The 22,981-nt window shown below is 42.3% G+C and overlaps 1 protein-coding gene across 17 annotated transcripts in view; it reads left to right on the forward strand.

The window, feature by feature from the left end:
* Positions 1-22,981, forward strand: part of PTPRA (protein tyrosine phosphatase receptor type A) — a 172,721-nt gene that overhangs the window by 125,952 nt on the left and 23,788 nt on the right. For 16 of the 17 annotated variants that reach the window (XM_055264897.2, XM_055264896.2, XM_055264901.2 and 13 more), the window contains 2 exons: positions 15,418-15,508; positions 17,713-17,789. In XM_055264897.2, the coding sequence (XP_055120872.1) occupies positions 15,418-15,508; positions 17,713-17,789 (168 nt within the window). Of the gene's footprint in view, positions 1-9,719; positions 9,801-15,417; positions 15,509-17,712; positions 17,790-22,981 lie in introns of those variants that run through there. The other variant, XM_055264906.2, reaches the window with a different exon arrangement.

Raw genomic sequence — 22,981 nt, forward strand, 5'->3', positions numbered from 1 at the left:
GTCAGGAGATCGAGACCATCCTGGCTAACACGGTGAAACCCTGTCTCTACTAAAAATACAAAAAATTAGCTGGGCGTGGTGGTGGGCACCTGTAGTCCCAGCTACTCAGGAGGCTGAGGCAGGAGAATGGCCAGAACCCAGGAGGCGGCGGTTGCAGTGAGCCGAGATTGCGCCACTGCACTGCAGCCTGGGCAACAGAGGGGGACTCCATCTCAAAAAAAAGAAAAAATGATTCTGGCTTCTGTAAGGAGAATAGCCCATGGACAGACCAGAATAGTTGCGGGGAATACAGTTAGGGGTTACAGGTGTTAATATCAGAAGTGCTAGTAGATTGACCTGATGTGGTCATGACTAGGAAATGGGGGATGGATTTAAGGACACAGAGGAGCAATTCCAGAGTTGGTAAATAAATCAGCTGGGGCATTGCTAAACCATCAGTTTCCTTCACAACTTTCCACTAAGCCATGTGTCAGCTTTGCCTTATAGGCTGGCTCCTTTTTTATCAGTGGGAAAAATTTTCCCAAAAGCTTATGGAGACTTCTCTCGTCACATGCTCCTTCTTAAACCAGTCGTGAGCAAGGGAGAAAATAAGGTTACTGTGGTTGGCTGAGACTAATCCAGATTACTCCTGGGTCAAGGCCAGGCATGCTGGCTCACACCTGTAATCCCAACACGTTGAGAGGCTGAGGCAGGCAGATTGCCTTGAGCACAGGAGTTCGAAACCAGCCTGGGCAACATGGTGAAACCCCATCTCTACAACAACAACAACAAAATACAAAAATTAGGCCGGGCGCGGTGGCTCACGCTTGTAATCCCAGCACTTTGGGAGGCCGAGGTGGGCGGATCACGAGGTCAGGAGATCGAGACCACGGTGAAACCCCGTCTCTACTAAAAATACAAAAAATTAGCCGGGCGTGGTGGCGGGCGCCTGTAGTCCCAGCTACTCGGAGAGGCTGAGGCAGGAGAATGGCGTGAACCTGGGAGGCGGAGCTTGCAGTGAGCCGAGATTGCGCCACTGCACTCCAGCCTGGGTGACAGAGCGAGACTCCGTCTCAAAAAAAAAAAAAAAAAAAAAATTAGCTGAGCATAGTGGTATATGCCTGCAGTCTCAGCTACTTGGGAGATGAGATGAGGTGGGAGTATCGCTTGAGCCCAGGGGGTGGAGGTTGCAGTGAGTCAGATTCACTCCATTGACTGCACCCCAGCCTGGACAACAGAGCCAGACCGTGTCTCAAGAAAAAATTTTTTTTAGATATTCATGTGGGATATGGATGGATACCTCACAGAATAGGAGGTCTGGTAAAGGAAGAATGGTTATTGGGTCAGTGGGTCACCATTCATATCTGCTCCATGACAGAAGGGCTTAGGGGGAGTGGTGAGTGATGTCAGATTTGCATTTTGAGAAAATAACTAACTACAATATAGAGAATAGATAAAAGGGAGAGATAAGAGTTGAAGTGGGAGACCATTTACCAGGCAAGAGTTAACAGAGTAGCTTGGACCCTTTTTGGGGGCTATTGGAAAAATAGCACCATTTAATGTTCATTATTGATTGATAAGATTTACCACATCCTGCCGGGCACAGTGGCTCACACCTGTAATCCCAGCACTTTGGGAGGCCAAGGCGGGCAGATCACCTGAAGCCAGGAGTTCAAGACCAGCCTGGCTAACATGGCTCAAGCCCATCTCTACTAAAAATACAAAAATTAGCCAGGCGTGGTGGCACGTGCCTGTAATCCCAGCTACTTGGAAGGCTGAGGCTGAGGCAGGAGAATTGCTTGAACCCAGGAGGCAGAGGTTGCAGTGAGCCAAGATTGCGCCATTGCACTCCAGCCTGGGCGACAAGAGTGAAACTCCGTCTCAAAAAAAAAAAAAAAAATTTACCACATCTCACAAGACAGCACTCCAGCCTCAGTACCATAGCTGGATCTGTGCTAGGCATTATACTGTTTTGTAATCTATAATACCAACTGCTTCTGGGTGATTGGGTATGTGATCCCATTACTATACTTTTTTTCTGTCAAATTAGTTCTTTTCTTTTTCCATAACATTAAATTTACATAAGCATGAAGCGAATTATTTGTTTGGAGGTAATATTCCCTGAGACTCCATGATAAGGTATTTCAGTAAATCCCTGGATGTTGATGGTATTCCTGGAGGCATGATAGGTAAATTCAGATAGAGATTGTGGTGAGAGCAATTTGCTGTGCTACCATGGCAACCGTGTTCACAAGCTCATTGGGCCAGCACTAGGGTAGTGAGGGAAAGGGCTGACCATCATCACCTGGGTTTCTAGCAATGAGTGCCATCTTGTGAGCATTCACATGGAACATAAATATTTCTTTTCTTGTTCTAGTTATCCACTACCCAGCGATTGGTTTAGATCCTGACCTCCAGTGAGATAAGTGGTGTGATAATTTGCTTAAAGTTTCTCTTCACTAGGAGAATTTCTCTTTTATACACATTCAAAGCCATCACTTAAGTAGTATACCCCATAGCAGTCTACTTCCAGCCCAGCATGGGCCAGCATGTCTCACCAAGCAGTTTATATACCAGGCTGGACTTTTTCTTCTGTTAACTGTTGATGTCAGTAGGAACTCAGAAGTATCTATTGAGGCAGTGGGTTGTGTGGTAAGCATTTTATAGAGATCACTTCTAGCTGATAATGGGATTCTGCTGGGCATGTCCAAATCTATGGCTAATTGGATCACATAATACCTAGCTTACGAGACAAGCCCGGTGGCTCATGCCTGTAATCCCTGCACTTTGAGAGGCTGAGTTGGGTGGATCACCTGAGGTCAGAAGTTCAAGACCAGCCTGGCCAACATGGTGAAACCCCGTCTCTACTAAAAATACAAAAATTAGCTAGGCGTGGTGGCAAATGCCTGTAATCCCAGCTACTCGGGAGGTTGAGGCAGGAGAATCGCTTGAACCCAGGAGGCAGAGGTTGCATTGAGCCGAGACCACACCATTGCACTCTAGCCTGGGCGACAAGAGCGAAACTCTGTCTCAAAAAAAAAAACATACGCACAACAAAAACCCTAGTTTACAACCAGGAGTTGAAGTCATTTGGATACCTGTCTGTGATCAGGCTTACAGTCTCTACCCTAGAGCCCAGTACTAGGCTAGGAGCATGGTCTTGCCAATAGGATCATGGTCTTATATCCATATTTTAGGGTTTTTCATTACGATTCTTCTGTTTACCTTACTACAAACACTTTAGAGCTCCATACAATCTACCAGAGCTTATTTCTCTGTGGCCTGGACCAGCAGGAGCACCTTCTCTTTTCAGATCACTCAATAAATTGGTCAGAGGCTGGGCACAGTGGCTCATGCCTTTAATCCTAGCACTTTGGGAGATGAGTCAGGCAGATTGCTTTGAGTCCAGGAGCTCAAGACCAGTCTGGGCAACATGGCGAAAGCCTGCCTCTTCAAAAAATTAGCTGGCCATGGTGGTGTGCACCCATAATTCCAGCTACTGGGGAGGCTGAGGTGGGGTATTGCTTGAGCCTAGGAGTTTGAGGCTGCAGTGAGCTGTGATTGCACCACTGCACTGCAGCCTGTGTGACAGAGCGAGATCTTGTCTCTAGGTAGGTAGGTAGGTAGATTGATTAGATGGATTAGATGGATTAAATTGAGAGATCAGAGTTGTATGCAAGGATAAGGTATTTGCTGTCTCCAAAACTCAAAATGGCCCCACAAGCATTGCTCCTCTTTATTAGCAGGAGAGGGGTGGTGGGGCAAGGGGCAACAAGTTGTCCTTTATGTTGGAGGAGATACCCTGACGTGCTGCAGGCCTTTGACTTTCAGAAAATTTGGCTGAGGTGGCAGGCCACTGTATTTTTATGTCTAACATGTACATCTAAGATACATAACTTCCTGCTCTTCATGTCTCACATTGATGTCATTAGCATAGTTGTCAAGGTAATGTCCTGTGAAACAGACAAAATCTTGATGAACCAGATCACGACACAGAAAAGTCAAGATGATCTATCACTGAGGCTGCTCTTGCCATGAGCAAGAAAAACTGCTTCAAGTAGTCCACACAAAAGAACACACGCTTACCCCTAGCAGTAGTCTGGGTACCAGGAGTTACATGTTAATCTGCAGGAAGTAGAGTATGTCTGGAAAAGTAACCGCAGATCTGCAAAGTCTTCTGTAGCACTTAAGATCCTGCGGTTCACATGGAGACTTTGCCTTTTGCTAAAGAGATCACTGCTCTGGGAGCTTACATTTGCTCTTTCTGTGATGGTTCTTATCCAGTGGGCTAGGGAATCTGTGTCTTTGGGCATCACCTAATGGCCAATGTTATTGAAAATCAAGGTGGCACAGAGGGAGGTCTAGCCAACTTCACAGAGCCGGGAGCATCTAGTTTCTTTCCCGCCCTTTTGGAGGCCCTGACAGACGGACAGGCAGGCAGGCAGACAGACAGATTGACAGATAAGATAGATTAGATAGATTAATAGGTCCTAATGTGAAGCCACCTCAGGCCAAAATTCCGTCCATCAGCTGGCCTGCAAAGGCTCCGTTCTAACTAGCATATCTTAGTGACATTCTGAGTTCCTAGCAATTAGTTACCTCAAGGCCAGAACCTAGCAGACCTTAAAAGATGCATTTCCCTTTACCTAGTACAGTTACCATGGTAAATATCTGCAAGTTATTAAGAAAAGATGAGGAGGGAAGTTTATAATTTATGTGTGTTAATGTGCTGTGGCAGGGTTCCTCCTTACAGATGCCTGACCTCCCGGTTATTGAAGGGTTCTGGGTCTGAAATGACCCAGGCCTACGAGTTGGATGAGGGGGCCCTCTCTCTAGCATGGTAGTCTAGTAGGCTGCCTAAACTGACCTGGAAAGCTACTTTCCATTTCCATTACTGGGAGCTTCACAATGAATTATTCACAGCCATAAACATCTGATCATGGTCTCCAACAGTCTTTCTAGCCCACTTAGATCAAGAATCCCATTTTGAAGCAGTCCCTTCCACTAGCATCTCACTCTGCTGAGGACAGCCAGGAAAGCACTTCTGAAAGATTCCAGTGCTTTCCTCACCAGTGTATAGCCTCAGCAAGGCATGTGTTGTGGATCCCATCAAGGGCATACTGAAGGTGTCAGTAGAAGGCTGAGCCTTTAGAGTCCCTATGCCACTCTGGTCTCCTCTACTTTGTGCCCAGGTTTTTCTGGCTTTTCATTATCACCTCACTAAATCCAGCATTCAGTCCAGGTTTCCACTGGTGAGCCTAGCTCAACATTAAAACCATGGCCAGTTACCTGAGCTGTTACACTACCTGCAGAAGTTCTTTTGACCATACCATAATTAGAAATTTGGCTTTATCCAGGCTGGGCACAATGGCTCATGCCCGTAATCCCAGAACTTTGGGAGGCTGAGGCAGGCAGATCACTTGAGGTCAGGAGTTTGAGACCAGCCTGACCAACATGCTAAAACCCTGTCTCTACTAAAAATACAAAAATTAGCTGGGCGTGGTGAGGAGTGCCTGTAATCCCAGCTACTCGGGAGGCTGAGGCAGGAGAATCGCTTGAACCCGGGAGGCGGAGGTTGCAGTGAGCCAAGATTGCACCACTGCTCTCCAGCCTGGGGGACAGAACAAGACTCCATCTCAAAAAAGAAAAGAAATTTGGCTTTAACCAAAAGTCATACTCTCCCTTCTTTGTTATAACATCTCCAAAATCTATATCAACAATTGTTCCTGTCATTTGTAATGATTCAGCTTAGTGAATTCCTGTAGTTTCTTCTGATTATTTATTAGCTCTTCACTTTTTTTTCCCCCCTGTAGAGACGGGGGTCTTGCTATGTTGCCCAGGCTAGTCTTGAACTCCTGATCTCAAGCAGTCCTCCCACCTTGGTCTCCCAGAGTGCTGGGATTACAGGCATGAGCTACTGTGCCTGTCCAGCATTTTACTTTTCTACCTTATTTATGTATTTTACCCTCAGGTCATGTTATGCTTGCATTCTGGTAATGTGTGAGCAATGCAGCCTGGGTTGTGGGGCAGTTTTCATCATGACAGCAAGATGCAGTAGAGAGCATAATAGAGATTTTTGGAAATTAGCTTTCTTCAGGTCCTCTCTTTTATCATCATTTTTGTTGTCTCACTTAAAGCCTTATCTTTCTCATGAGCAACCCAGGAAAGATGTGAATTCTGTGGCATTAAAATTCAGCAACTAGCAAAATTTGGAAATCTTAACATTTCATTTAGCAAAATACATACATAGTAATGTAAAGGCCCTGAGTCTTCGGTTTTCATTTCAAGGTGAGCATTTGATATTGGAGCTGGGATATTTCTTGTTTTGTTCTCTAATATTGTCAGAAGTAATCCTACTCCTTGGTTTCAACATTTCCCCTCTCCTTTTAATTGGGACACCCCTACTCCTTTACCACCAGCTTGAACACATCACAGGTAATTGCAAGCAATAACAAAAATAGTAGTTGTGCAGCTATGAACTGTGAGCAGCTTGCTCTTTCCCATCCTGGCAATTGGTTGTCAGTTTCTTTCCTTCCATCTGAACCCAGTAACATCACCCACGTTTCCCCTAGCAGTCTCTCAACTACAACCCACTCTGATAGTAATTGCTAAATCAGTTAAGGTCCTCTAGTTAAAAGCAAGAGAAATCAACTGAACTAAATTAAGCAAAAACAAACAGAACTATTGATTTGGGAAGACACTGGAGGAGCGGGCAGAATCAGAAGGTAAGTTGGAGTACCAAGTCTCAGGTAGAGCCGATCTTGGTGGCTTTGGGGCCCTTCTAGGAAAGCCCCTGCTTGTTCCTAGTTTTCAAAATCCTGGGAGAGAAGATGATTGGCTCCGTATGAGTCAGGTATGACTGTGCTTGGATCAGTCAGCCTGGGGAGGGAAGAGGAGAAATAGCACATAGGGCAAACAAACCAATTTGTGTCTGCTGTCATAGAATAATATTTTTAATAACCATCAGATGGGGAAGGCCTTTCTAAGCTACTTACAAGATTTAGATGCCAGAATGGAAAAGTTTGAAAGATAGTAAGTGTATTAAAATGTGAAACATCTTTGTGACAAATGATGTCATAAAAAAGTGGCCAACTGGGAGAATCTATTTGCCATAGGTAGATAAAGAATGTTCCAGAATATACAAACCTGTGAGTAAAAGGTAAACAATCCAGTCAAGAAATTGGCAATTTACAGAAGAAATACAAATGGTCTATAAAGATATGAAAAGAAGATCAACTATATCTAGTAATCAGGGAAATACAGATAAAAGCTAACCATTATTTTGGACCTATCAGATTTGAAAATTTAAAAAGATTTATATCAAATGTGGACAAAAATATGGGGCTGCAGAGACTTACAGGTGGGGGAGTTTAAATTGGTATTGCATTGGAGGGATGATTTTGGCAGTACCAATCAGTATTTAAATATTTGAGTTTTCTGACCAAGCTTCTAAGATTCTTAACAGAAAAACCCTCATTATACAAATACGTATTTGTACAAGGATGTTTATGACAGCATTATTTATAATAGCAAAGAAGATAAAAAAGCAAATATCTCTCAAATAGAATGGCCAGATGATTTCTTATATCCATTATGATATTCTATACTATCATTAAAATAAATGTGTTTACATAGATCTCTAAGTCATATTGTTATGTGAGAAAACGTGGGATAATTTCATTTTTGTTTTCAAAAATATGTATATCTGTGTCTGGGTATGTTGATGCTTTTTTTTTTTAAGTCTGAAAGACTACAAATTGTCAACAGTGGCTGCCTACAAGGGGGCTGGAAAAGAGGAGAGACATAATAGGGAACTTTGTTTTCTACTAAATTATTTGACTTAAAACAAGCATATTCTTTTTGTAATATTTTTAAAGCAGAATTTTTTAAATATGGGAAATAAATCTAATGGACTTAGTTTGCTTCGATGGATATATAACATCTAGAATAAAGAAGTTGCTATGCCTAGTTTGAACTGTGTCAGGAGTCTTGTGGTCAGGTCTCTATAAAAAGGGATATCACCAAATTGGATGTTGTTCTGGAGAGAAACTGGACCATGGGGGTGAATAACTAAAGGAACAACACGCATAGGACATGACAACTGTTTTCAGATATGTGACAGGCTAAAAGGAGACTGTAGCATTTCTGTGAATGCCCACCTGATGAGAAATTCTAGGCGGTGGCTTTCATCCTAATTACAAGCTGGAGCTTTTTTGTTCACCAGCATTTGTCTTTCTAGGAATCATTGAATTTATTCAGAAGAAATACTTTGAAAAACCACTCAGAAGCTCCCATTTTCAGGGAAAATTGAGGTCTTTAAGGCATTATCAAGGTTTAAAAAGAAACAAAAAGATAAAATTGGGTTAGCTCCTGGCTGGGTGCAGTTGTTCATGCCTGTAATCTCCCAGCACTTTGGGAAGCCAGTGCGGGAAGATTGAGGCCAGGAGTTTAAGACCAGCCAAGGCAATGTAGCAAGACCTTATCTCTACAAAAAAAATTTTTTTAAGTAGCCAGGCGTGATGGCACATGCCTGTAGTTCTAGCTACTTAGGGGGCTGAGGTGGGAGAATCATTTGAGCCCAACACTTGGAGGCTACAGTGTGAGCTATAGTGCTAACTTTATAGAGCTACAGGAGCTACAGTGAGCTACAGTGATCATAGCACTGCCCTCCAGCCTCCTGGCTACCAGAGTGAGACTCTGTCTCAAAAAAAAAAAAAAAAAAAAAGGCTTAGCTGCTGAGAGGAATGGGATAGGAGAGAAAGAAAGAGGGAAAGAGGTGAAACCAGTGAAATAGTCAGAATCTGTGCAATGTGAGATGTGACCTTCCTCAGGACCTCACATCTCTTAGATTACCAGGTGAAGAAGGCATGTGTGTATCATCTAGTGATGGGACTGAGTGTGACATCTGAGTTGAGATGGGTGAAATCGCCTCTACATTGATGAGTTGTCCCAAAATAAGTGAATCAGAGTCAAAGTCCTATGGGAATTAGCAGGAACTGTGACAAGTGCTTTAGAATTCCACTGTCCAGAGAGTTGGGAGTTTGGGCTTTGCAAGGGGCAGAGAAGATGCCTGCTGACATCTGGGTTTTACATTGCTTAGTACAAGGGAAATGCAAAAGAAATTGTGTGTCTGGGTGTTGGGTCGTTTTAAACAGAACTGTTCCAAGACCTACTTTGGAAGGTAGTAAATTTCCCATCACTCTAGTGTTCAGGCACTGGTGACTATTGGGTGAGAGTATTGAAAGGAGATTCAAACTTAAAAGTGAATGAGATTCAGACCTGTACTGGAGATTTAGGCAAGAAAAGAAAGGTATAAGGATTGCAAAGGAAGGGACAAAATATAAATTTTTCACAGACCAAATATTGTCTTCAGAAAAACCCACAGATTCATCAGACATATTATAGAATTAATAAGTTATTTTAGCAAGGTTGCTAGATACAGAAGCAGCATAAAAATTTAATGCATTTCTATACATGGGCCACAAACAGAAAACCTAATAATACCTTTTAAAAGGTGCCAATTACAATAGCATCCAAATGTAAAGTACCTAGGAATGGATTTAACAATTTAGAGAAAATTATTAAAATGTTTGAAGACATTAAAGGAAAATAGCTTAAATTAGTGAAGAGATAGGATCAATGGATTAGGAGGCTCAATTTTGTAAAGATGTCAATTCTCCCCCAAGATATATAGATTCAATGCAATTCCAATAAAAATCCCCACAGGTTTTTTTGTGGAACTTGACAAGCTGATTCTAAAATTTATATGGAGGAGAAAAGATTCAAGAATAGCCAAGACATTCCTGAAGAAGAAGAACAAGGTGAGGAGACCTGCCTTACCAGATACAAAGAGATTATAAAATTTTAGTAATTAAGACAGTTCTGTATTGGCACTGGGATAGACAGATCGACCAATGGAATGAAATAAAGAGCCCAGAAGCAGATCCATGTGTAAGTGGAAACCTGTTTATGACAGAAATGCTCTTGCAGTTTGGGTGGGGAAAAGATGGTCTTCACAATAAATAGTGCCTGGGACCATTGGTAACCCTGTGGGAATAAATGAAATTGAATGCTTGTCACATACCAAACACAAAAACCAATTCCAGTTGCTGTAAACACTGAAATTTAAAGGACAAAAATGATAAAATGTAGAGATCATAATGTAGTAAAATACACTTCTGATCTCACAGTAGGAAAGGATTTCTTAAGACTTAAAATGTTGATGAAAGGGAAGATTGATGCATTTACGTGAAAATGCAAAACCTCTTCATAAATGATACCATAAAGAAGATGAAAGGGAAGGCCACAACCTTGGTAAAAGATAACACAGGTAACTGATAAAGGAAGAGTATCCAGAATATATAAAGAACTTCTACAAACTGTTGAGAAAATAAGTAGGCTGGGTGCAGTGGTTCATGCCTGTAATCCCAGCACTTTGCGAGGCTGAGGTAGGCAGATCACAAGGTCAGGAGTTCGAGACCAGCCTGGCCAACATGGTGAAACCCTGTCTCTACAAAAAATACAAAAAAAATTAGCCAAGTGTGGTGGCGAGCGCCTGTAATCCCAGCTACGGGGGAGGCTGAGGAAGGAGAATTGCTTGAACACAGGAGTTGGAGGCTGCAGTGAGCCAAGATTGCGCCACTGCACTCCAGTCTGGGTGACAGAACAAGACTCCATTTTGAAAATAATAATAATCCAGTAAGACAACGGGGAAAACATTTGACTAGGTACTTCACGGAAGAGGAAACTGTTTTGACCAGTATGCTATGGAAAGATGATGAACCTCATTAATAATCAGAGAAATTTAAATCAGTTAATACAAAGTCTGACAGTAGCAAATGTTGATAAGGATACAGAACTGGAACACTGTACATTGCTGGTGGGAGTATAAATTAGTACAGCTACTTTGAAAAACAATTTGGCCTTATCTGGTAAGGTTAAAGATACCTATACCTGAAATTCTTGCACACATGCACAAGAAAGATATAAAAATTTGTCTCAGAGCAGGACCTTTAACTGTAAACAACCCAAATATTCATCAGTAGTAGAATGGATAAGTAAATTTTAACAGGGTCTCAAATGGAGCACTACAAAGTAGCTGAAGTAAGTAAACATCCAGGATGAATCTTAGGAACGTAATGTTGAGCCAAAGAAAAAAGCAACTCACCACTTAATCATGATTCCATTTTCCTCAAAAACTAGACTAGCAATAATAATACATTGTTTTGGAGCAAAAAATATGAGATACAAATAAAGCAATGTAATGATAAATATAAAACTTCAGGTTTACCAGTGAGAGGGGAAGGAAGAGGATATAAGGAGAGGAGCCCAAAGAGAGCTTCTAAGTTAAATTATGTGATGGATACTTTTTAAAAAATAAATATCAACAAATTCGAAAAAAAAATTTTTTTAACTGACATGTCTTTAAAAAATGAATGAGTACTTAGCCTTGGTTCCAGTTAAGGCTTAAGGAAGAGGTGAAACGGTCTTCGATGCCACCTAGTGTTTCTAGAGAGTTTAACGTTTTATAGACTTCTGCTCTAGCTGCTGCTTCCTAGCTCTGTGAGCTAGGTTTTTCAGAGTAGAAACCAAAAGGAGTAGAATTCACCTTGTTCTCATCCCTGACGTAGGCTCTTCATTCTGAACCTTTGCATCTAGCGCTGTGTTCTCCAGGGCAAGCCCTTTCTCCTCTCTTGTTAAACAATGGCTCCTGTTTCTTCCTAACTCTTTCTAGGAGCCTTAGTCCACCAGGAGACCTAGTTTTTCTTTATCATGACTGAGGGAGCTAGGGATGCTGATAGGGCTGTGAGATGTAGTCTTTGTTATTCCTGACATTTTTGTATTGAAGACTGTTTTCAAGAGTCTTGCTGTCCCTACGTCTGTTCTACATTTTAGAGAAGAGATGTGCAGGAAAAGTAGTGCCTCTGGATTAGCCATCAGGGCTTAAAAAACTGACATCTCATCCTGCCCTGCACTTGGGTGGAAACCTGTGGAAATCTATGTGAAGAAAGAGAATGCAAACTGTGGATGAACTGAGAAATTCTGATCTAAAATAATGGTCTCTACTGCATGTGTAAGAGTCCAGCCCAGGAAACTCTTTTTTTCCTTTTATGTATTCACAGCATAGGGTCAGGGGTAATTGCCTCTGTTAGTAAAATAACATGCAGAACCTCCAGGGTTTTAATCTGAAAGGAATCTCTTGAGTAGGTGAGGGCAGATGGATTTTGAGGTCCTAATTTCCCTATCTTTGGGTCTTTCACTTTAATTTGTCCTATCACTGTCATGCTGGTTTCCAGTAAATATATTTGCTCCTTTCTTAAAGCTCTTGCTTCCCAGCCTGGGCAACATAGCAAGATCCACCTCTACAAAAATTAAAATTAAAAAACTAGCCAGGCATGGTTGGTGGTGCTGTGCCTGTAGTCCCAGTTACTCAGGAGGCTGAGGCAGTAAGATACCTCCAGCCCAGGAGTTCAAGGCTGCAGTGAGCTATGATGGCGCCACTGCACTCCAGCCTGGGTGACAGAGCGAGACCCTGTCTCCAAAAAAACAAAAACAAAAAACTCTTGCTTCCATCTGACAAAAATTGGTTCCCTTTGGGCTGGCATTTCCTTCATTCAGTCTTTTTTTTTAATTATTATCAAAGATAGAAACCTTCATTCTTCATTTCTGCCTCTTGCTCTTCCCAGTCCACTTTGCCTTCATTCCATCTCCAAATGTAGTAATTTTTTTTTTTTTTTTAGACGGAGTTTTGCTCTTTCTGCCCAGGCTGGAGTGCAATGGCGTAGTCTTGGCTCACTGCAACCTCCACCTCCCGGGTTCAAGCAATTCTCCTACCTCAGCCTCCCAAGTAGCTGGGGTTACAGGCATGTGCCACCATACCCGGCTAATTTTTTGTATTTTTAGTAAAGATGGGGTTTCACCATGTTGGTCAGCTGGTCTCGAACACCAGACCTCAAGTGATCCACCCACCTCGGCGTCCCAAAGTGCTGGGATTACAGGCGTGAGCCACTGCGCCTGGCCCAAATGTAGTAATTCTAATTCCAGAATATGTCTCAAATGCATCCATTTCCTTGTATCATCGTTTTTCCATGCTTCTGTTCTTGCCCCTCTCTAGTCCATTTTTCATATAATAAGAAGTAATTCTTTAACATGGAAAATGGATTACGCTTTAAAAACCTTCAATGATTTCCTCATGCACTTAACATAAAATTTGAACTCCCTATTCAAGGACCTACCTGGCAATGGATGATCTGACTTTGCCAGGCTCATCTCTTCCTACTTCCTCCTGCCATCCCCATCAAACTCACCTTCTGCGTGATACCTGCATTGATTTTCGGTTCCTCACACAACCAAGCCTTCTCCCACCTCTGGGTTACCACAGATGCTGTTCTCTGTGTCTGGAATACTATTTTCTATACTTATCCTTCCTCAGAGAGACCCACCTGTAATCCAAATTTGGTGCTTTCTGATACTTCATCTCTAGTAGCATTCTGTTCTTTGATTGCATTCATCATGGTATATAATTATATATGTATTTGTTTTATTTGTTTAATGTCTGCTTTTCACCCACAAGTTTATATTGTCCTCGAGGGCGAGAACTGCACTTATATTTGATTTCCCACTCTTTGCTCTGTACCTAGCCCAGTGCCTGGTAGATACAAAATATATATTTGTTGAAAGAATGAATGAAAAGTAATGCATGAATTGTTCCTCTACTGCTGAATACTACGGTTGTTCTCAGTTTTGGGTCATTCTAAATAATGATGAAGTAAATAATTAGGACATAAAGATTTTTATTTCCTTAGGGTATATTCTTAAAATTGAAGTTGCTAGGCCAAAAAATATTTTCGAAAAGTTTTTTTAAGGCTCATAAAATGTATTTCCAAGTCACTTACTCAGAATTAGTGTTGGAATTTTAAACTGCCTCCCTTTTTGCTTTCTTGTTTGTTTTTATAGTGTCAGAGTCTCACTGTGTCACTCAGGCTGGAGTGCAGTGGTGTGATCATGGCCTTGAACTCCTGGGCTGAAGTGTTCCTCCCACCTCAGCCTTCTGAGTAGCTGGGACTACAGGCATGCACCACCATACCTGGCTAATTTTTTTTTTTTTTTTTTTTTTTAATGTGGAGACGAGATCTTGCTGTGTTGCCCAGGCTGGTCTCAAACTTCTGGCCTCAAGTAGTCCTCCCACCTCTATCTCCCAAAGTGTTGGGATTACAGGCATGAACCACCACACCCAGCTCCTTTTTTCGTCCTTAATTTTGAATATATGAAACATAAAAGAGAACAGATCAAATAATAAAATTTAGCTTCCCACTCTCATAAAACTCATTTATTTGAATACTTATTCTTTGCCACACATGAGATTATTTCCTTATGTGGCAGATGTTGTTGTTCCAATTTTATGTATTTATTTATTATTTATTTTTGAGACCGAGTCTCGCTCTGTTGCCTAGGCTGGAGTACAGTGGCGTGATCTCGGCTCACTGCAACCTCCGCCTCCCGGGTTCAGGTGATTCTCCTGCCTCAGCCTCCTGAGTAGCTGGGGTTACAGGTGTGCACCACCATGCCCAGCTAATTGTTGTCTTTTTAGTAGAGACAGGGTTTCGCCTTGTTAGCCAGGCTGGTCTCGAACTCCTGACCTCACGTGATCCACCCGCCTCAGCCTCCCAAAGTGCTGGGATTACAGGCGTGAGCCACCCAGCCCCAATTTTACAGATGAGAAAACTGGACCTAGAAAGTTTAACAGATGTGCTCAAGTTCATACAAACACAGACTATCTCATGTCAAATCATTGTGTGATAACCTCCCTGCACTAACTAATTTACATTTGCTCCAAAACTGCTGCAAATTTAATGTCACCTCACCCAAATCTTCTGCTTCTTGACTGCTGCATCTATATGAATGCCCTCCCACCCACCCACCAGTCCTTGCTTCCTTGCCACATGATGCTAGAGGCTGGGGTGTCATGTCCCCTTAGATACCTAGAAAGAGATTAAATCAGCTGGCCATCCAGAACCCTCCTGTGTGGTTCACTCTGAGATGCATGTCATCTTTGTGTGGTGGTAATTAGCATGAGGATAAGTGGCCCATTCCTTCAGGTATGTCCCCATTCCAATTTACAAGAGTAGGCCATTTTGGCCCAGCATCCTAACAACAGGCTCCTAACCACGTAGTAATCATGTAAAGAGCATGCTATACTTACATAACAGAAAGGGCATTCTGCCCCCTGAGGATTCTTGTGTTGAACTCTAAGGAGCTTGTGGCTGTTTAGGGGGAGAGGGGCATTCTCTGTGGTAGGCTGCAGGTATTCACCTGGGCCCATGTTTTTCCCCCCAGGAAAAGGTAGAACATGCTACCAGGTCAGGGTTTGCTGCAGCAGTTTGCATGTTTGATGTTTATCCCTGCTAATAATTCCTCTAATTTCTCTTAACCTTTCAGGCTCTCCCTGCATGTCCTATCCAGGCCACCTGTGAGGCTGCTTCCAAGGAGGAAAACAAGGAAAAAAATCGATATGTAAACATCTTGCCTTGTGAGTGTCTTTAGTGTTTCTTGGGATGTAACCTGAAATTACATCTCTAGAGGGATTTTCCGAAGATGGAAAGAATCTTGCAATTGGGCACAGCAGGGTGGATAACGAGAGTGTGTTCATGGCAGGACTCAGTTGCTCATACCTGTAATCCCAGAACTTTGGAAGGCCAAGGAGGGAGAATCACTTGAACCCACGAGTTTGAAACTAGCCTGGGCAATATAGTGAGACCTCATCTCTACAAAAACCTTAAAAAATTAGCCAGGCATGGTGTTGTGTGTCTGTGGTCCCAGCTACTCAGGAGGCTGAGGTAGGAGGATCCCTTGAGCCCAGGGGGGCAGAGGTTGCAGTGACCCAAGATCGTGTCAGTGCATTCTAGCCTGGGTGACAGGGCAAGACCCTGTCTCAAAAAAATAAAGTAAAATAAATGAAATAAAGAATAATTAATAAAATAAAAAATAAATAAGAGTAGATTGAAGACTTTGGGCTGAAAGAGCCTTTATGGATCCCACATACTCAGAGTCAATTAGGATAATTCAGGAGGATTTTTGTGTCAGGCCTCAAGTTTTTAGGAGGTACTGGAGAACAGCTTCACTAGGATCAGGCGAGAAGCAGGGGATGATGGTAGTGGTAGAGATGTTTTTTTCTGGTATTCATTCAAAAAAATTCGAATGCAGAGTTCTCTGTATAAACCCTTCCCAGAGTTAGCCATTGCTAATCAGTTGATCCATAAGCTAACAGACATTTTTCTAGTCCCTTGGTATCCAGAATGGGTTATGCATAATTTAATGAGATATGAGAGGAAGATGTTTGAACCTCACTTGATTTTTATATTTGCTTTAAAAAAAAAAAATTCCTAATTCTCAGAACCTGTGTATGTTTTATTTTTTTTATTTTTTGTAGAGATGGTCTTGCTGTGTTCCCTTGGCTGGTCTCAAACTCCTGGCCTCAAACAGTCCTCCTGCTTTGGTCTCCCAAAGTGTTGGGATTACAAGCATGAGCCAGTGAGCCCAGCCAGTATATTTGCTTTTTAAAAATTCATCCTTTTAAATTTTTTATTTCATTTATTTTTTTAGAGACAGGGCCACCCAAGCTGGGGTGCAATGATGTGATCATAGATATGTATCCTCGAATTCCTGGGCTCAAGTAATCCTCCTGCCACAGCCTGCTGAGTAACTAGAACTACAGGTTCATCTACCATGCCTGGCTAAATTTTTTTTAGACACAGGGTCTCGCTGTGTTGCCCAGCCTGGTCTCAAACTCTTGGCCTCAAGCAATCCTCCCACTTTGACCTCCCAAAGAATTGGGATTAGGTGCATGGGCCACCACACCCAGACCCTAAAAATTTTATATTTCAGGGTACATCATACATTAGCATATGTGCGTAATTTATCAATAAATGAGCATATATTAGAGATGCCTGCTCATATTTTTATAAGTGAAGTATGGAACCAAAAAATTAGGACCACTACACTATGCATTTACAGATACTTTTGTCTTTTTCTTTTTTCTTTCTCGCTCTGTCACACAGGCTGGAGTGCAGTGGCACAATCTTGGCTCACTGCAGGCTTAAACCCTCCTGGGTTTAAGCCATTTTCCTGCCTCAGCCTCCCAAGTAGCTGGGACTCCCTACAGGCACATGCCACCACACCCAGCTAATTTTGTATTTTTAGTAGAGACGGAGTTTCCCCATGTTGGCCAGGCTGGTCTGGAACTCCTGACCTCAAGTGATGCACCGCCTCTGCTACCTGAAGTGCTGGGATTATAGGCGTGACCCACCGTGCTCGGCCTTGTCTTCTTATTTATGTGCATTTGTTGGAGGAGGGGGATGTGTGTATGTGTGTGGGTGTGGGTATGTGTATATATAATACATAACATTTTTTAATATGATTGGTATACTGTACACATTTGTCTCTTTTAATAGTACATATTGTCAGTTCATCTGTCAAGAAACTTTCTTTTTTCTCAGCTACTTAGTATTCCACATTGTAGATGTATCTTAATTTCTTTTACTAGTCCCCTAATGATACTTAAGGCATTCCCAATTTTTTGCTGTTACACTGTTGGAGTTATATTGTTGGAGTGGCATCTTTATACAAGCATGAGTCTGTGCACATAGGCACAGATGTCTCAACTGTCCTGGTTGCATCAGGTTCTGTGAGAAATAAATTTTGATTTTACTGAAATATTGTTGGTTTGTTTCCTAGATGACCACTCTAGAGTCCACCTGACACCAGTTGAAGGGGTTCCAGATTCTGATTACATCAATGCTTCATTCATCAATGTAAGGATCGGGTGCTTTCCCCATCACTTCCCTGCCTGACCATTGCCACTATCTCTTGGCTCCTCACCAGCTGTGTGTTAGGAGAAATATTTGTCATTTCATGTTTTCCCTGACAAGTCTGTTTTTTTTAAGTGACTGAATTTTTTTTAAGGTCAGTCAAATAGTTTTAATCATTTTCTATATTTACCCTGTCGTCATTCCCTAAGGTTTCCCATGTAGAAATCTGTGTCTAAATATGTATTTTATGGTAAGAGTCAGTGAATCCTTTATTGAGCTGATTCTAATTACAAACAAAAGCAGGCCTTGCTCTCAACAGTAAAAATAAGGGAGAACAGGACAAGAATACCTGACATGACGCCAGCTATATTATATGTGTGTGTGTGTGTATGACTATCTGGTTAGCCATATATGAACCAAGGCCTGAGGGAAGAGCTGATACTAAGAGGAGGTTTTTAAAGATGATTTAGAGAATGTTTATAGAACAGTCTGTATGAGAGATTTGAGGTTTTTGTTTGGTTGGTTTCTTCTTTGCCAGTAGCCTGAAAAAACACATAAAGAGTTAAGAATATGTTTTATAGATTTGGGGGAAGCATCCTGTAGAGAGGGTGAATTTGAACAGAAAGAAGAGAGAGGGAAAGCTGGCAAAAGCAAGTCTGACTCCTGATGCAAGATGCATGAGAAGACTGGATAAAATTTCCACTTGCAGCATTAGCCATAAAAGCCAGGTGGAAGCACTCCCAAGTGTCCATTGACAGATGAGTGAATAAATTAAATGTGGTACATGCATACAGTGGAATGTTATTCAGCCTTTAAAATAAAAGGAAGGAAATTCTAATACATGCTACATACATGGATGAACCTGGAAGACATCATGCTAAGTGAAATAAGCCAGTCCCAAAAGGACAAATATTATATGATTCTACGTATAGAATATAGAACTATATATACATATGTAGAGTAGTCAAATTCATAAGGACAGAAAGTAGAATAGTGGTTGCTGGGGGAGGGAGGAATGAGGAGTGGGTACAGAGTTTCAACTGGGGAAGATGAAAAAGTTCTGTAGATGGATGGTGATGATGGGTGCACGACAGTGTGAATATGCTTAATGCTACAGAACTGTACACTTAAAATGGCTAAAATCAGCCGGGCACAGTGGCTCACACCTGTAATCTCAGCACTTTGGGAGGCCGATGTGGATGGATCACTTGAGGTCAGAAGTTTGAGACCAGCCTGGCCAAGATGGTGAAACCCCGTCTCTACTAAAAAAAAAAAAAAAAAAAATACAAAAATTAGCCGGGCGTTGTGGCAGGCACCTGTAATCCCAGCTACTCAGGAGACTGAGGCAGAGAATTGCTTGAACTTGGGAGGCAGAGATTGCAGTGAGCCGAGATGGCGCCACTGCACTCCAGCCTGGGCGACGGGGCGAGACTGTCTCAAAAAAAAGAAAAGAGTCAAAATGGCTAAAATCGCAAATTTTATGTTGTATTTTACCACAAGAAAAAAAAAGAACACTGATGGAGAGATTAGTGTGAACGTAAGAAGGGCTGTTTCTTCCTCTGAGAGTGAAGATAAAGGAGAGGACAGAATGGATAGAGACGACTCGTAGGTGTGGGTAAAGCAAGTTGGGGCAACTCACCTGTGTTATGGTTGTCTACTGAACAAATGGGATGGGACTGTAACATGAGAGCTGTGAAAGTTTAGAACAGCTTCTGAGGTCCCTGAGAAAAGGGTATCGAAGAGAGAAAGCGAAGGGCATGTCTAGTGGGATGTCATTGATGGGGGTGGGGGGTGCTGAGTTGTGTGATTTTTTTTTTTTTCTTTTTTTTCTTCATCTGCACCCTGGGATTGGTGGTAAATGTAGAGAACATGTGGTACTCAGACAAAAGGGAAGGTCAGTGGCTGGTTCAAGTAGTCAGCCAAGGGCTCCAGTTTCAGTAGAAAAGAAAAGCATTAGGAAGTTGTTAGGAATAAACAACTATTCCTAAGGTGGTAGGATTGAGGAACTGGAGATCTTGAGAAAGTGAAAGAACAGCATAAGAAAAGGAGAAAGATGAAAGAACAGGAGGTTGTATCCAAATAATAGGCTATTAGATGGACTTCAAAAATGGGGCAGTCCGGGCATTCTCACTGGAGTGAATTTGCTGAAGTTCCTGTATGTATGTTTAACGTTAATGGTTACATGTTTGTAGTTTTAAGGAAAGGGACCCTGACTAGACAAATAATTGTTGCAGTCGATAAGGAAAATGGAGAAAGGCTAGTAATCAGCAGGAATTCCTAGAACTTACATCAAAGATCATGATGAAGAGATTAGGTGGAATAGGTTGACTTTAATGTTATGCAGAAGAGTAGAGCAAGATCAGTGAGTGTGTCCAGCTGCAGGTAAGAGAATACTCAACTAAAAGTTGTCTAGATGGGAACATTTTTTTTTTTTCTGGAGACAGTCTCACCCCGACACCCAGGCTGGATTGCACTGGTACGATCTTGGCTTACTATGGCCTCTGCCACCTGGGCTCAAGCGATTCTCATGCCTTAGCCTCCCAAGTAGCCAGGATTACAGACATGTGCCCAGCTAATTTTTTGTATTTTTAGTAGAGATGGTGTTTCATTATGTTGGCCAGGCTGGTCTTGAACTCTGAGCCTCAAGTGATCCACCTGCCTCTGCCTCCCAAATTGCTGGGATTACAGGCGTGAGCCACCGTGCCCCGCTGGGAACATTTATTTGTCTCATATAATATGAAAGCAAATGGAGACCAGTTCTTGAGTTGGCTGATTCCATGGGTCAGTGACATCCTTACAAACCCAGGTGCTTCCATCTTTCTACTCAGTTATCCTTAGCCCTGTCAGCAGTCTCATGGTCACAAGATGGCTGCAGCAGTCCCAAGCATTCCTTATAAACACAGCATCCAGCACAGAAAAGGAACATATCTGCCTATGCTTTTCTCTCTGTTAGGGAGCAAGGCTTTTCACAGAATCCTCCCCACCACCCTGTCCTCAGGACCAGCAGGCCAGGATTGGATCACATGTTCACATCCCTCTCTAATCACTGGCTAGGACATTGAGAATGATCATGATTTACCCATCTGAGCCTGGGGAATGGGCACCTTCCAAGCCAGTGAAAGGTTAATGTCCAAACAGAATTGTGGCTCTAATTGCAGAGAAGAAAGGGAGGAATGGCTTTGAGTTAGTAACCAGCAGCATCTGCCACCATAACCAGTTTGGTCCCTTCCCACATTGAAGGTGAAAACTGACAAAAACTAATTGTATGTTAAGGCTGTTAAGCAGCTGAGATGGGGATCTCTTCATGGTAATGGCACAGTAGAAAGAAACAGCCTTATCCCTTGACCATGTTTATTTAGAGCTTACACTAGGGCATTCCATAATGCCTTGATGGTTATTAGACAGTTATTAGTAGGCAGAGTTTAGATGAAGAAGGTTAAATGGGGGACCTTATGAACTCAGTGAAGGAACAAAAGCAGGGAAAAACCTGTGGTTAACCGTAAGTGGGAAGCAGGGATTAAAGATTTGGCTTTCACAGTTTATTAAACTCAGTCAACATTTTTTGAGCACCTGCTGTGTGCCAAGCACTGTGGATAGGCTTAAAGGTTACAGAGGTAAGATGTAATCCCTCATATACTACACAGGTAGTTAGGTTGTTTCCTGTAATGTGCTACGTGTGCAAAAGAGGTATTGCCAGGTTCTGTGGAGTTCAGAGAAAAAAGAAAAAACATTCAGCCCAGCCTGGTAACCCAGTAGAGCTCATTATTAAAGAGTGAGTCAAAGTTCAGGAGAAGAAAGTTGGGCAGAAACTTCAAAGCAAAGGAGAAACATGAGCAAAGTCACAGAGATTAGAAACAGCAGTCTTAGGTTATAAGGTATAAGATGGGAAGTGGTGGGAGATGAAACTTGATCTTGAAAGGTAGTGGATGTCAAGTGTGTCCATTGGGGTTCTTACTTGCAGACTACAGAGTGTACTTTTCATCCACTCTTTTAAGCAGAAAGGAGTTTATTATAAGATACTGGGTACCTTAACAAAACCTGTGGAAGGGCCAGTGAGCCAAACTCAGATGCTGCTCAGCAAAGAGCAGAGCAGCTATAGATGTATGCAGCATGTGACTGTCGTAGTGAAACCTCTGCACAGTGCTGCAGAAGAACTGGATGCTTCTACTACCATGCTTGCCCAAAGACCAGATTTCTAGCACAGTCGTTATCTCATGTTGCTCATTTCTACCCCAAGTCTTGTGTGGGAGCATCTGCTAAGAAGAAGCTAGGTCTCATGGATTGCTGAGCTGCTAGGGAGTCTGGGAAATTTAGCTGTAAGATAGTCAAGCTAGAAGGGAGCAGGAGTGGGTACTAAGTGAACCACCTTATAGTGTCTGCCAGTTTTCAGTACAGCTGAGGGGTTTTGATGAATTTATCTAGGCCGTGGGGTACCATTGAAAAGTGTTCAAGGCAAGGAGTAGTGTGGCCACATTTACATATTGATCACTGGGGCTATCATGTACACCATGGATTTAGGAGGGGCCAATTGGGGGCTATTGCAGTAGCAGGTAGGTCACAAATGATGAGGGTTGATGAGGAAGCGGCAACAAAGTGAAAACTACGTAGAGGTAGAATTTAGCAGGAATTGGTGGTTGATTTATATATGAGAGAGTGGAGGGTGATATATCCATGTAGATGTATCCAGCATACAGTTGGTCATATCTAGAGCTGTGGACTTGGAAGTAATAAAGAAAGGAGTGGGCCAAGAACAGAGCCCTTGGACCTACAGCCCCTGCCAGGCACATTGAACAGGTGCCCATGGGTGAGATGGAAGGAGACCAAGAGAAGAGAGCATCTGAGAAGGCAAAGAGTAAAGCATGGCTCAGGAAGGGTTTGGCAGTGAAGAGAGTTATGTGCAGATTAGAGATCAGTGAGAAAGAGGAACAGATTTTCTTTGGACTTAGTGTATAGGGCAGCATCCTTTGCTGAAGCAAATTCAGAGGCCATTTGTTACATCCTTTTTGTGGGCTGTTAGTTAACACTTATCAAACCCTTTTTTTCCCCTAACTTTATTGATGTATAATATATATAACATAAAATTCACGCATTTTAAGTGAGAATTCAGTGATTTTTTGGTAAGTTTACCAAGTTATGCAGCCATCACCATAAATGTCTTAGAACATTTTCTAACAACTTTATTGAGATGTAATTCA

The sequence above is a fragment of the Symphalangus syndactylus genome, chromosome 24 (assembly GCF_028878055.3).
Source record: "Symphalangus syndactylus isolate Jambi chromosome 24, NHGRI_mSymSyn1-v2.1_pri, whole genome shotgun sequence".
NCBI lineage: Eukaryota > Metazoa > Chordata > Mammalia > Primates > Hylobatidae > Symphalangus > Symphalangus syndactylus.